This window comes from Thalassophryne amazonica, chromosome 13 (genome assembly GCF_902500255.1).
Source record: "Thalassophryne amazonica chromosome 13, fThaAma1.1, whole genome shotgun sequence".
Classification (NCBI taxonomy): Eukaryota; Metazoa; Chordata; class Actinopteri; order Batrachoidiformes; family Batrachoididae; genus Thalassophryne; species Thalassophryne amazonica.
Genome location: NC_047115.1, coordinates 68,548,879 through 68,562,946, shown reverse-complemented (window position 1 = coordinate 68,562,946; position 14,068 = coordinate 68,548,879). Strand labels below are relative to the sequence as shown.

The following is a 14,068-nucleotide window of genomic DNA, read 5'->3' as shown; positions in this document are numbered from 1 at the left end:
CATTTGCAGAAACTGTTAAAATTCTTGAGTAAATCCTGCTCACACCAGACATCCTCACCACTAAATCCAAAAATGCCAATGGAGGAAAATTTACAAAATGTTGTGATTCTTAATGTGATTAGCAGAATGTTTGTCAGAGAACAGCACCTTTCAGTCTGCTGTTGTTCTTAGACTGAAGCAGAGTTGATAACCGTAGCTTCATGAGCCGCATTCGGCCTGGCCTTCTTTTTTTGAGGACATGCCTTAGGGTATCTGGAATTAAACTTTGAATTGGCAGGAAGTGAGTACAAAAGGAATTCCACTTGAATGGCAGTGAAAGTCTATGCCAAAAATACACATTGAACAAACAAAGGTACTTATTTACTCTTTAGCTATTTCTTGTTGGTTACTTGTTGACTACCATTTTTTTTCTCAATCTCTTAGTTTATTGTTATTTATTCTTTTTTTTTTTTTTCATTTTATTATTTATATTATTTCATTTATATCACGCCAAATCACAACAATCTTGCCTCAAGGCGCTTCACACAAGTCAGGTCTCAAAGCCCCCTGACACAAGCATGACTTTGACTCACGCACTTGCATGCCTGTCATTGTGACGATCTCAAACGCTGTGATCCCAGCTGGACGCCGTGCTTTGTTCCACCGCCTGCCACGTGCTCGGTGCTGGATGCTGCGTATATAAAATACTTATTTCGTGGCAGATTAATAATTGTCTCTGCAAATTGGCTGATGAAAACGGCTCTAATTGTTTCCTGAATCACAGAGGAGCACTGTAGCTGGAGTCCTTTGCATGCGCCTAACTAGCTGAAGAAAGCATTTGGAGCTGTCTAAAAAGGTAATTATGTCATGTTTACATTGTCATGGCTTGGTAAAACAGTTGTGTTCTTTCCTTCTTGTCTGCAGCTGTTAAAGTATATTTATGATAGCATTTTGTTAACATCTTGTTATAATCCTTCAGATGAGCTGCGCAATCCACCGACGTCACCACTCGCTCTGTACACTTCTTTACTCGACGAGCTGCACATCGTGTTGGTGATTAGATCATGCCGCATAGCAAGACATTTATGCATGAAGGATTTTTTTAACATTTCAAAATTGTCCTTGCGTAATTGCACGCGCCGGCACCCCTCTCATGTTCAGTCTGCACCCGTTAAAGACGAGTTTACTCTCCTTCACGACACAGGTCGTGCAAGTGTGTGAATCACTAAAGGTGGCCCCCTGACACTTGCATGACTTTGATTCGTGCAGTTGCAGGCACTCTATCGTGCACGAGAGTAAGCTCGTCTCAAACTTGTTGTAAACCGGTGTAAACTGCACGGCTTCATGCACGTGTGCAAAGAAAATTTTGAAATGTTCAAAATTTCGATCACACTGTTGGATATTATGTTTTATGGCTAATTTGTCTGTGATATAAATCATAATATAACTTGCTAATAAGTTGCTAATACGCTCAAATCTTATAATGATGATAATAATAATAATAATATTGATAATAATAATAACCTCATATTTCCTCTGGAACACCATGAGGCATACTGTTCATCTGCTTATCATGCTACACAGACAAACACAGTTTTACTTTTACACATAACGTTAATGTAACAATGTGAGCAGCACACCGCACCTAAATGTCAGATGTTAAAATGCAACATGTTTCATGCAAACACATATGACTTTACTGATTCATGCTGAGGGTAGTGGCCTGCCCATCCAGTCCTGTCCAGGAAAGATTTCTAATCAATACAGCATCTAAAATTGAAGTCTGTTGTCTGTGGTTTTTGAGTCTTTTGAATTCGCTCCCCATTACACCTAGGAAAATTAGAAATTTACAATCTAACAACGCATTAATGACGTGAACTTCGAGTGAACATCAGAGCGGCGCGCTAACGATAAACGTACTTTTACAGGTGCACACAAGAAGGAAAGAACATGCAGCTGTTTTTCCAAGCTATTACAATATAAACATTACAAATAATTACCTTTTAAGACGGTTCCAAATGCTTTCTCCACCTCGTTCAGCACGTGCATGCAAAAAGCTCCAGCTGGAACAGTCCGAAGTGAGTCTGGAAGCGATTAGAGGCGTTTTCAACAGCCAACTCGAAGAGAAAATGATTAAAACGCTAAAAAAAATTATTTTATGTAAGCAGCGTCCAGCAGACAACACGTGGCAGCCAGTGGAACAAAGCACGGCATCCAGCTGGGAACACAGCGGGTGGGATCATCACGAGGAAGGGCGTGCAAGTGTCAGGGCACCTTTATCAACCCCTTGAGCAAGCACACAGGCAACAGTGGTAAGGAAAAACTCCCTCTGATTTGAGGAAGAAACCTCAAGCAGACCAGACTCAAAGGGGTGACCCTCTGCTTGGACCATGCTACCGACATAAATGATAAAACTAATATACAGCTAATTTTGGGTGTCCATACCAGTGCACAGGACGGGAGGCCTGCAGAAGAAGACACCTACTCCCCTCTCTGGATGGAGCACCTCAAACATGTTTATTCATTAGACCTTGTGTCTCATCAGACTAAAAAAACAAAAACATTATTGATCCATGAGAGGATGAGATTGTTTTTTTTTTTTTAATTGAGTTTTCACCCAAGCAAGAACCCTGCTTATGTGAGAAAAGATGACAGTATACAGTGTAGGAGCTTCCATGGTCTATGCTGTTTGTTGGTGACATTGTGACCTGTTGTGATAGTAGAGAGCAGGTTAAGACTAGCCTGGAGACGTGGACATACGTTCCGGAGAGAAGGGGAATGAAAGTAAATTGTCAGTAATAGTCATTGTGTGTTTGTGTACTTGGAGAAAGCTTATGACGGGGTGCCAGAAGAAGAGTTGTGGTATTGCATGATGAAGGTAGATGAGTTAAAATACTTGGGGTCAAGAGTGGCCTTTTATTGTGGACAGTCTAAGGCACACCTGTGCACTAATCATGGTGTCTAATCAGCATCTTGATATGGCACACCTGTGAGGTGGGATGGATTATCTCAGCAAAGGAGAAGTGCTCACTATCACAGATTTAGACTGGTTTGTGAACAATATTTGAGGGAAATGGTGATATTGTGTATGTGGAAAAAGTTTTAGATCTTTGAGTTCATCTCATACAAAATGGGAGCAAAACCAAAAGTGTTGCGTTTATATTTTTGTTGAGTGTATATTGAAAACACCGCTTACCAGAAGTCTGAAGACAAAACGGAAATGCCTCTGTTATAAAAGTGTGCGGGGCTGAATAAGGTCAATGAGACAGTAGTGAGACCAGCTATGTTGTACGGCTTAGAGACTGTGGCACTAACAAAAAGACAGGAGGCAGAGCTGAAAATGCTGCCATTCTCTTTGGGAGTGACGAAGGTGGACAGTATTAAGAAGGAACATATCAGAAGGTCAGGTCGAACGGTTTGGAAACAATGTCAGACAAGCAAGATTGAGATGGTTGGGACACGTGCAAAGGAGGGACCCAGGGTATATAAGGAGAAGGATGCTGAGGATGGAGCCACAAAGCAGGGTGAGAAGAGGGTGGCCAAAGAGGAGGTTTATGGGTGTGGTGAGGGAGGACATGCAGGTGGTTGGGATGACAGATGAAGATACAGAGGACGGGGGAGATGGAAATTATTCATCTGCTGTGGCAACCCCTAACAGGAGCAGTCGAAAGAAGAAACAGAAGATGGTTACATTGGAGACAGACATTAGTCAGCCCATGTAATTTTATTTCCTTGACACTATGACATTAAATGAGGCCTTCAAGTGTGTCAAAACTGTAGATTATTAGAAATGTAATTTCTTTTTATCTAATGTAAACACTAATTATATTACAGTATGGTACATAAAGTCTGTATTTCATATTTGCAGCTACATTGCACTGTGCAGCTCAGCCCAGCGTCACAGCACTTGCATTTTATTCTGCAAAGCCTGTTGCATACACATTCGGTCAACTGTTGGCAGCTTTCAGCTGTAGGTGGAACAGTTGTCCAAAAAAAACCTGCTACTCGCTCTCTAACTTATTCCAGACATTTTCAGTTTGGTTTGGCCACTCTGGATCACACTCAATTGCTTGACTCCAAATACAGCCAGCTTGGTATGCAGTATGCTTTGCACGTTGTAATAGAGCTGCTTTAAGGGATGGCTTCAAAGGGTCTTTTTTTTCCGGACAAACAAGTCAATTCGTATGTCATTGACAGTATTTAACACATACAACACTGAAATAAACCAAGATTGTGCAAATACATGATGAAAATACATGTTTCTGGGCATCTTCTTGAAAAATGGCTGCCATCTTGAAAATTGAAGTGGCTAATGGCTTATTTTTATTTTATTTTCCAAAAAGTAGTTCAAGAAGTACCATTGTGCCAACTGTGGTGCATGTATCACAAAATGAAAGATTCTTATGATATATGCATTTATCTGCTGCACCAGCTTTACACCAATTGCCCTTCCTGATGCAGCTACAGTTATACGTACATGGAGGAATGCACACACAGCTCTGAGTCTTCTTAAGTGGTCTCCCAGCTAAGGTGTAATAAGGACAGGCAGCATCAGATGTTTGTTTGTAGAATGATTGTTGGTAATAAAGATTAAGAGAGCAAGAACTGAACCAAGGGTAAGATAGTGACTATTGAAGGAGGAAGACTCATGAAATTCAGGGTGGAGGTGAGACCAGTACTGCATGGAGATGAAGTAAAGCTGGATTACAGCTTGGCCTGTACGGAGTTAGGCGTACGGGCCAAGGAAGTATGCCAAGGAGAGCTGGTCGTGGGATGAGGAAATACAGTAAAGAATAAGATGTCCAAGGTTGGAAAAAAAATGAATTTGGATAGTCAGTGATGTGAAGAAAGTAGGCTGGAGTACAAAGAAACGCAGCACAAGGTGAAGACAGGTTAGAATAGCTCAGTAAAAAGCTTATAGAAGGCTATACGTGATGTTGAACACTGAAGAAAAGAACTTGTTAAAGAAAATACATTGTACTGATTGGCCAGACAGAGAGACTGAGCTAGAAAAGGATGTGCAGCAGGTTAGGTTGATAAATGCTGCAGAAGGAAATGTGCTGACAAGCGAGGACAGTGTGTTATGGTGGTAGAGGGAGTACTTTATGGAACTGATTAACAAAGAAAATGAGAGCGAGAGGGAGGTTGGATGATGGAGAGAGTGAATCGGGAACACACACTTTTCCTTTCAGTTGAATGGAAATGGGTAAACTTGCAGTTCAGTTTGAATTAATAAAAGGTTGTTCTTGGTGTGTATATAGATATTACTTTATCCTTTTCTATCTCGATCCATTTGCATATACACATCCTCAGTCCAACAATTAAGGTTATGTATATACAACACTGGCACAATTGGAGCTCCCGCAGCAGTCTCTTTGTTCAGCGGAGGGACCATTTAATATCCAGCTCTGCTTACTCCAGACATAGCCGTTTTTCACTCAGAACAGGGTTGCCGTCACCACACATACACACACTGAGCAGTCTGCACGCTAAAGGGACCTCAAACACTAAGATGGTGATCTAATGCTTGATGCAGTTGGACCGGCCACTCTATCCTTCACCTCCCTCCACTGTCTATCAGTCTGTCTGCTCTGCATTGTTGCAGTCGGACGTGCCTGCAGTGCATATAGATGAGCCGCTGTCCACTCAGTCAGTGACCTTGTGTTGGGAGACAGTACATTGGAAAAAAAAATGCTCACTAAAGCTGAGTTGTGGTGCTTTATCACTTCTGAAGGAGACATCGGGTGACTGTAATATGGCCTTCTGTGTTATACCATTCTTGATTTGTGTTTTCTTCTTGAAATGCATTTTAGGGGAGTTGTTTTTGTAGTTGTAGGAATTCTGGGCATGGTTCCTGTCATTCCAGCACAATGCAATCAAGAATCTGTAACACTATGTAGATTACAAAATATACTGTGGAACAACACAAGGACTGAACTTTGTGGCTGTGTAAAAGCAAGCATCTGCTTTTGGCTTGGCTGTGTAGTCTAGTCTAACCCCCCGACTTTGCACTGTCTGGACAACAGTTCTGCTGTCGTTGGGCACAACTTTTAAAATGAATGAGACAAGTAAAACATGACATGGAGGAGCAAAGTGGGACAATGAAAACTGTGTGTCCAGGCAGGAAAAATTGCCTTATTTGTACTCTGAATCAGAATCGAATTTCTTGCCAAGTAAGTTCTCACATACAAGGAATTTGATCTGGTCTCATTGGTGCATATGCAACAATAAAAAGAAAAGGAAAAAATACTTCTGTAATACTTCCCTTGCTTGAAGTTGTATGTTTTAGAATAACCACTTAAAGTAAAATACAACCCCAATTTCAATGAAGTTGGGATGTTGTGTAAAATGTAAATAAAAATAGAATACATTGACTTGCAAATCCTCTTCAACCTTTTCTTCAATTGAATACACCACAAAGACAAGATATTTAATGTTTAAACTGATAAACTTTATTATTTTGGTGCAAATATTTGGTCATTTTGAAATGGATGCCTGCATCATGTTTCTAAAAAAGCTGGGACAGTGGTATGTTTACCACTGTGTTACGTCACCTTTTCTTCTAACAACACTCAATAAGTGTTTGGGAACTGAGGACACTAATTATTAAAGCTTTGCAGGTGGTATTCTTTCCCATTCGTGCTTGATGTACGACACACATTTTCAGTGGGCGACAGGTCTGGACTGCAGGCAGGCCAATCTAGTACCCTCACTCTTTTACTACGAAGCCATGCTGTTGTAACACATGCAGAATGTGGCTTGGCATTGTCTTGCTGAAATAAGCAGGGACGTCTCTGAAAAAGACGTTGCTTGGATGGCAGCATGTGTTGCTCCAAAACCTGGATGTACCTTTCAGCATTGATGTCCCATCACAGAAGTGTAAGTTGCCCATGCCATGGGCACTAACACACCCCCATACCATCACAGATGCTGGCTTTTGAACTTTGCGCTGGTAACAATCTGGATGGTCTTTTTCCTCTTTTGTCCGGAGGACACGACGTCCATGATTTCCAAAAACAATTTGAAATGTGGACTCATCAGACCACAGCACACTTTTCCACTATGCGTCTATCCATTTCAAATGAACTCGGGGGCCCAGAGAAGGCGGCGGCATTTTTGGATGTTGTTGATGTATGGCTTTCGCTTTGCATGGTAGAATTTAACTTGTAATTGTAGATGTAGCGATGAACTGTGTTAACTGACAATGGTTTTCTGAAGTGTTCCTGGGCCCACGTGGTAAGATCCTTTCCACAATGATGTCTGTTTTTAATGCAGTGCCACTTGAGGGATCGAAGGTCACGGGCATTCAATGTTGGTTTTCGGCCTTGCCGCTTACATGTAGAAAGTTCTCCAGATTTTCTGAATCTTCTCATTATATTATGGACTGTAGATGATGGAATCCCTAAATTCCTTGTAATTGAATGTTGAGAAGCATTATTCTTAAACTGTTGGACTACTCTCAGGTGGGGGGAGTTACGCGCGCAAAGTTTCTTTCGCAGAACTGCTGTTTGTGTGTTTACGCACTCAGCCTGATGCCTCGATGGAATGACAAGAGGATGATGGCCACTTTCCCACTGAAACTCTTGCTCAGTCATCCCTCCGTGCGCAGCAGGACCCGGTGCTGACCAAGTCCTCAGGACGACGATCTGTCATCTGATTAACCAAAAAAGAAAAAAAAGTTGTCCTGTGATCATTTGTCTGCAAATCAGAGCGAGAGATGGTGTGCATGAGCGACATGCACACTCGTCACATTTAGGAGCATGTCTTAAAGAGCTTCCATCTTCATTCACATTCACTGCGCTGCTCTGAACTTGTTGAACACTGATAAAGCATCAGAGGGGTACACTGAGGACTGTCAGGACGCAAATGTAAGTTGTTTTTTTTTTGTCTTTTACTTTTCAAGTTGACTTTTGAACTTTCGACGCTCTGAGCTGTGACGTAGCTTCGCGCTGTCCAATAGGGACGACGCGTCGGGCCAAAACACGGAAGACTAGTGGCAGAAACCACTGATCTGTACAAATGGTAAATGGACTGCATTTATATAGCACTTTTCCATCTGCATCAGACGCTCAAAACGCTTTACAATTATGCCTCACATTCACCAAGATTTCAGGTTGCTGCCATACAAGGTGCTCACTACACAGTGGGAGCAATAGGGGATTAAAGACCTTGCCCAAGGGCCATTAGAGATTTTCCAGTCAGGCTGGGATTTGAACCACAGATCAGTGCAGAAACCACGTGTCTGAAGAAAAATCTTTGGAAATGTTTTTTGTTGTTTTTGTTTGTTACCTCAAAATTTCTGATTACTGTTTTAAAAAAGTTTAGAACACTTGTAATTAAAATAGCTAAATCAATAAATGGTTCTTTAAAAACCTTTCATCTATAAATTAAAACCACCTGTTATTTCAGATTAGATAATTTCTTGTTTAACATAAGGAACCTTTGACATTTATTTTTAGACAAATAAAATAACATGGAAATTTGTACATTTTTTTAAGTCTGGTAGATTATTACTTGATTGTTCAAGCTACCTCGAGAAGTGCACTGTTTAAGTGATAAATAATAAAATAAGGTGATTAAAATGAAATTATTATATATTTAGCATTTGTTCGTTGTTCATTCAGTTTTTTAAAGTATCGGATCGGGACTCGGTATCAGCAGATACTCAAAATCAGATGACTCGGAATTGGATCGGGGCCAAAAAAACCTGATTGGGACATCCCTAGTTTGAACATTAAATATCTTGTCTTTGTGGTGTATTCAATTGAATATAGGTTCAAGAGGATTTGCAAATCATTATATTCTGTTTTTACGAGGTCTATTAGAAAAGAAACCGACCTTTTTATTTTTTTAAAAAACTATAAGGATTTGAATCACGTGTGATTGCGTCAGACAAGCTTGAACCCTCGTGCGCATGCGTGAGTTTTTTCACGCCTGTCGGTTGCGTCATTCGCCTGTGGGCAGTCTTTGAGTGAGCACTGGTCCACCCCCCTCGTCGGAATTCCTTTGTCTGACTTCTTCCTGAGAGATTGGCGCTTTGCTTGATCAAACTTTTTTCACAAACTATGAGACACATCCAAGTGGACACCATTCGAGAAATTCAGACGGTTTTCGGTGAAAATTTTAACGGCTGATGAGAGATTATGGAGTGTTACTGTCGCTTTAAGGACTGCCTACGGAGCCGGCCGGCGCGCCGCGCCCCGAGCCGCCATCGTCAGCCTGTTCACTCAAAGCCTGCCCACAGGCGAATGACGCAACCGACAGGCGTGAAAAAACTCACGCATGCGCACGAGGGTTCAAGCTTGTCTGACGCAATCACACGTGATTCAAATCCATATAGTTTTTGAAAAAATAAAAAGGTCCGTTTCTTTTCTAACAGACCTCGTATTTACATTTCACACAATATCCCAACTTCACTGGAATTCGGGTTGTATTGTATAACTGTGCTTTGGGGGACAACACAATTTACATTGTCAGATATGACAGGTCAATCAGCTGACCCCTCTCTTTGAATGAAGCTAACCTTTAGGGAACACGTGAATAATCTGAATGTCAGGTGTGTTTGAATATTTACCATGTGCAAAATGATGCATGTTTCTGCACATTTTATATTTGATGTAAGTTCCAGGCAGCATATTGGTTATTAGAACATTGAAGAGTTGTGCACCCACTACCTTCTTTTCATGCAAACATGCTGATTAATGTGGCATGTGCAGACACATGTCTGTCTCAGACTGATCACTGAGCTGTTTGTCTGTCCAAACCTCTCTGTGTGACTCCATTATTGTATTACACTCCGCTTTGTCTCTTCCGATTTGATTACCCATGTGCTTTTGGCTACTAATAAAAACGTCTCCTCCTCCCATCTTGTTTTTAAGCCAATGCTCCATATTACATCATCAGCAGGGTACAAAATAACAAGACAATCCATTTGTCTGGAGTGGTTTGGTCTTCGTCCAACACTGCTGTACTTTTCTCAACAAGACTGTCTGTTAGATTCCAAATCCCCCCCCCCCCCCCCCCCCAAAAAAAAAAAACTTCCTGGTGGCCCATTCTTTCTTCGTTTCCTTTGTTCATTAGTTGGGCAAAGTTTAACACATCTTTCTAGCAAAGATCAGAGTAATGTAGTGCATTTTGATAATGCAGATCTACAAAGTGGTGGAAATTCTTGCTAATAATATTGCATAGCTCATGTATTCTTGATCAGCATAAAAAAAAATTTAAGAAACTTTATTTTTTTAGTTGTGGATTGACTGGTGGTGTTTGATTTCTGTATGTAGATTGTGTGTCTTTTACTGCCTTTGACATTTTCACATGTATAATCCTGTTCCTTTCTCTTCTTTTTCATTATATGTTGTTTACGAATAGAGATTCTTGTTGAGGGAAGGGGGTTATTTTTGAATCCAACGGGGGAACTTTTATATACACAGGTGGTCATCCTGGAATTTGACACAATTCAGAATTAAAGCCTTCTAGTCGTAAATGTAGCCTTGTACAGCTCTACTTGCATCTTCATTATGCTGTTACACAGCTGCAGATGTGCAGAGGATGGATCTGCAAGTTTCTCATCATCTCATCTGTTTGTTAAACAGTTCTACCTCAGGCAGGGCGATAAGGCAGGAAAAAACAAATCATGATATTTTATTATATTCTGCAGTCTTTGTTCACACAGCAGAGCCTGTGTGTCTACTATTTTATTCTGCGGCAAGTATCAGCAAGCATTGTGTCATATTAAGTATTCCATTAAAGATGCTGTCAAAGTTCTGCAATAGGATATACAACAACAGGATCATGCCAGGACACATGAATTATTCTGTCTTCATCAGACTGCCAAAAAAGAGCAAGACTACAGCATGGCAAGAATACCAACCATTCAGCTTGATGAGCCACATATGAGGGATTTGTTCAGACTGCTAGTTCATTTTTGATTTATTGCATATCTGATTCAAACCTGACTTCAGTGATTGACTGTACACATTATAATTAGAAAGTGATCAGATCTGCTCTGTGTATCCATGGGACAATCCTCATTTAACTCTTATCCACATTGGTTGCTATAATAATGCAGTTACACACATGAAAATGGTCACATGACTGCTGTCAGTGTCACTCTGCAGGTCACATGCTGCAATTGAACTCACATGGAGCTCTGACTGATCTTGATTATATCATTTGATGGTGAATTTACAAGTTTTTTTTTTAGATTTGTGCTGTTGTCAGGCCACTGCCGGATGCGTGTGTTTCATGTGCTACGCATTCATTTCCCCAGTGGCTTCTTTAGTTGAACAGCGGTTTTTACCCTGCAGCAGGTCCTTATAAACGCACCTCATGCTGACCATTTTTTCTTGTTTGAGCAAGCACTGAGTGATTTTATTGGAACTAGGTACAAAATGACCAGAGTGGGAAGACAGCAATGCAACTGTGGCTCTAAGGGGCATAGCGAGGCAAGCACTGCAAGTGATGCAAAAGACATGAAGTGGTCAATCTGAGACACATCTGTTGAAATCCGACAGCAGTCGTGATTAAAACCACCTCCTCACGTGGCTTGAATCAGATTCTGAAAAGTCACGTTTCATGTGTGTGGTGGTTTTTTTTCCCCCTCTTCAGACTATCTAAAAAAATCTATGTAGGTACAATGTTGAATATGATAAAAAATTGGGTTTGGGGCGGCAGTGTGATGTGATCTAAGAGCAGAGGTCTCAAATCAGTTCCAGATAGGGCAGAGAGGGTGCAGGTTTTCTGCGCAACCACCCACTCCAGCAGGTGATTTCAGTGATTAACTTCACTTTGAGCAGAATGGTCCCAACACCATTTCTCCTCCAATTCACACCGTGAGTGTGGTTCATAGTGTGGTGGATGTGGTGATCTATTGGTCACCATAGGTATCATCCAAAGTGTGACTAGTTGCTTACAGGGACTCAGGTGACCACTCTGAACTATTATAGTTAAGTAACTCCAGGTTCAGGTAGAACAGGGAACTTCTGCTCGCAGCAAAAAGAGGTTTTGGAATGATCTTTGTTTTGGTGTTAGCTCTATATCAGGGAGATCATATGACAGACTTATTCCAGCTAATCCTGTCTGGAGTAATGTGAGAAGTGCTTCTGTAAGGTTATGTGTAATTGGTGCTCCCAGCGTGTTAGACAGTGGTTATACAAATAATCCAAAGTTATAGAGTACAGGACAGAATACTGTTTTACTATTAATAGTTGCAAAAACATAAGGAACTGGAAATAGACTGCAATTCTGTCACACTTTTCTATTTAAAGCAGATACTCAGTGCTTTGCTTGCAATGATGTTTCCTTTTCACCCATTCACACACACTTGCAGACCGATATACAATGCTGCCATGCAAGGTGCTCAACTGCACACTGGGATGTTCCCAATGTGAGACATGATTCAGGGGCTAGGAAAGACCTAGTTTGCGAATGTATTTATTTATTTCTTCCTCGTAATAACCACCACCCCCATTCCCAGTCTATTCTTTGTATAGTTTCCGTTTGGCTTTTTCTCCACACTTCTCTTCCTTTCCCTCTACTTTTCCTCCACTCTGACCTTCACTCTGCTTTACTTTTGCTTAGGCTGAGGAGATAGTACGTCGGAAGTTGGAGAAGAAAGAGACGCCCAGTCTGTACTGCCTGTTGGGTGACATCTTGCGGGACCATCAGTACTACGACCGAGCATGGGAGGTTTCTGGGCGCCGTAGCGCTAGAGCCATGCGCTCAAAAGCCTTGCTGCACCTCCGCAAAAAGGAATTTCAGCAGTGCATTGAATGCTTTGAAGAGTCACTTCACATTAATACCTTGCAGGTACAGTTTTAATAAAACAGTCAAAACAAGGTCCTTCTCATCTTTTTTTGATGAATAAATGTTTTACATCATTTTACAATATGGTAAAACACTTGATGATTAGTTAATTAATAGTGGCACTAGTTGAACCTTTTCCAGCACAGTGTAGTACATATGAATAGGAATTTATCTTACAGTTGTACAGTGAGGGGAAAATAAGTATTTGAACACCCTGCGATTTTGTAAGTTCTCCCACTTAGAAATCAGAGGGGTCTGAAATTTTCATCTTAGGTGCATGTCCACTGTGAGAGACATAATCTAAAAAAAAAAAATCCGGAAATCCCGTTTTTTTTTTTTTTTTTAATAATTTATTTGTATGTTACTGCTGCAAATATGTATTTGAACACCTACCAACCAGCAAGAATTCTGGCTCACACAGACCTGTTAGTTTTTCTTTAAGAAGCCCTCTTATTCTGCACTCTTTACCTGTATTAATTGCACCTGTTTGAACTTGTTACCTGTATAAAAGACACCTGTTCACACACTCAGTCAATCACACTCCAACCTGTCCACCATAGCAAGACCAAAGAGCTGTCTAAGGACACCAGGGACAAAACTGTAGACCTGCACAAGGCTGGGATGGACTACAGGACAACAGGCAAGTAGCTTTGTAGAAGACAACAAGTGTTATGATTGTTTATTAGAAAGTGGAAGAAACACAAGATGACTGTCAAGCTCTCTCGGTCTGGGATTCCATGCAAGATCTCACTTTGTGGGGTAAGGATGATTCTGAGAAAGCTCACAACTACACAGGAGGACCTGGTCAATGACCTGAAGAGAACTGGGACCACAGTCACAAAGATTACATTAGTAACACATGATGCTGTCATGGTTTAAAATCCTGCAGGGCAGCAAGGTCACCCTGCTCAAGCCAGCACATGTCCAGGACCGTTTGAAGTTCACCAGTGACCATCTGGATGATCCAGAGGAGGCATGGGAGAAGGTCATGTGGTCAGATGAGACTAGAATAGAGCTTTTTGGAATCAACTCCACTTACCATGTTTGATGATGAGAAAATCCCCAAGAAAACCATCCCAACCGTGAAGCATGGGGGTGGAAACATCATACTCTGGGGGTGCTCTTCTGCAAAGGGGACAGGACGACTGCACTGTATTGAAGCGAGAATGGATGGGGTGATGTATTGCGAGATTTTGGCAAACAACTTCCTTCCCTCAATAAGAGCATTGAAGATGGGTCATGGCTGGGTCTTCCAGCATGACAATGACCCCAAACACACAGCCAG

The 14,068-nt window shown here is 41.2% G+C and overlaps 1 protein-coding gene across 1 annotated transcript in view; it reads left to right on the top strand.

The window, feature by feature from the left end:
• LOC117523174 (tetratricopeptide repeat protein 27-like) overlaps positions 1-14,068 on the top strand; it is a 136,062-nt gene that overhangs the window by 47,643 nt on the left and 74,351 nt on the right. Inside the window, exon 4 of the mRNA XM_034184617.1 lies at positions 12,559-12,786. Within this exon, the coding sequence (XP_034040508.1) occupies positions 12,559-12,786 (228 nt within the window). The remainder of the gene's footprint in view (positions 1-12,558; positions 12,787-14,068) is intronic.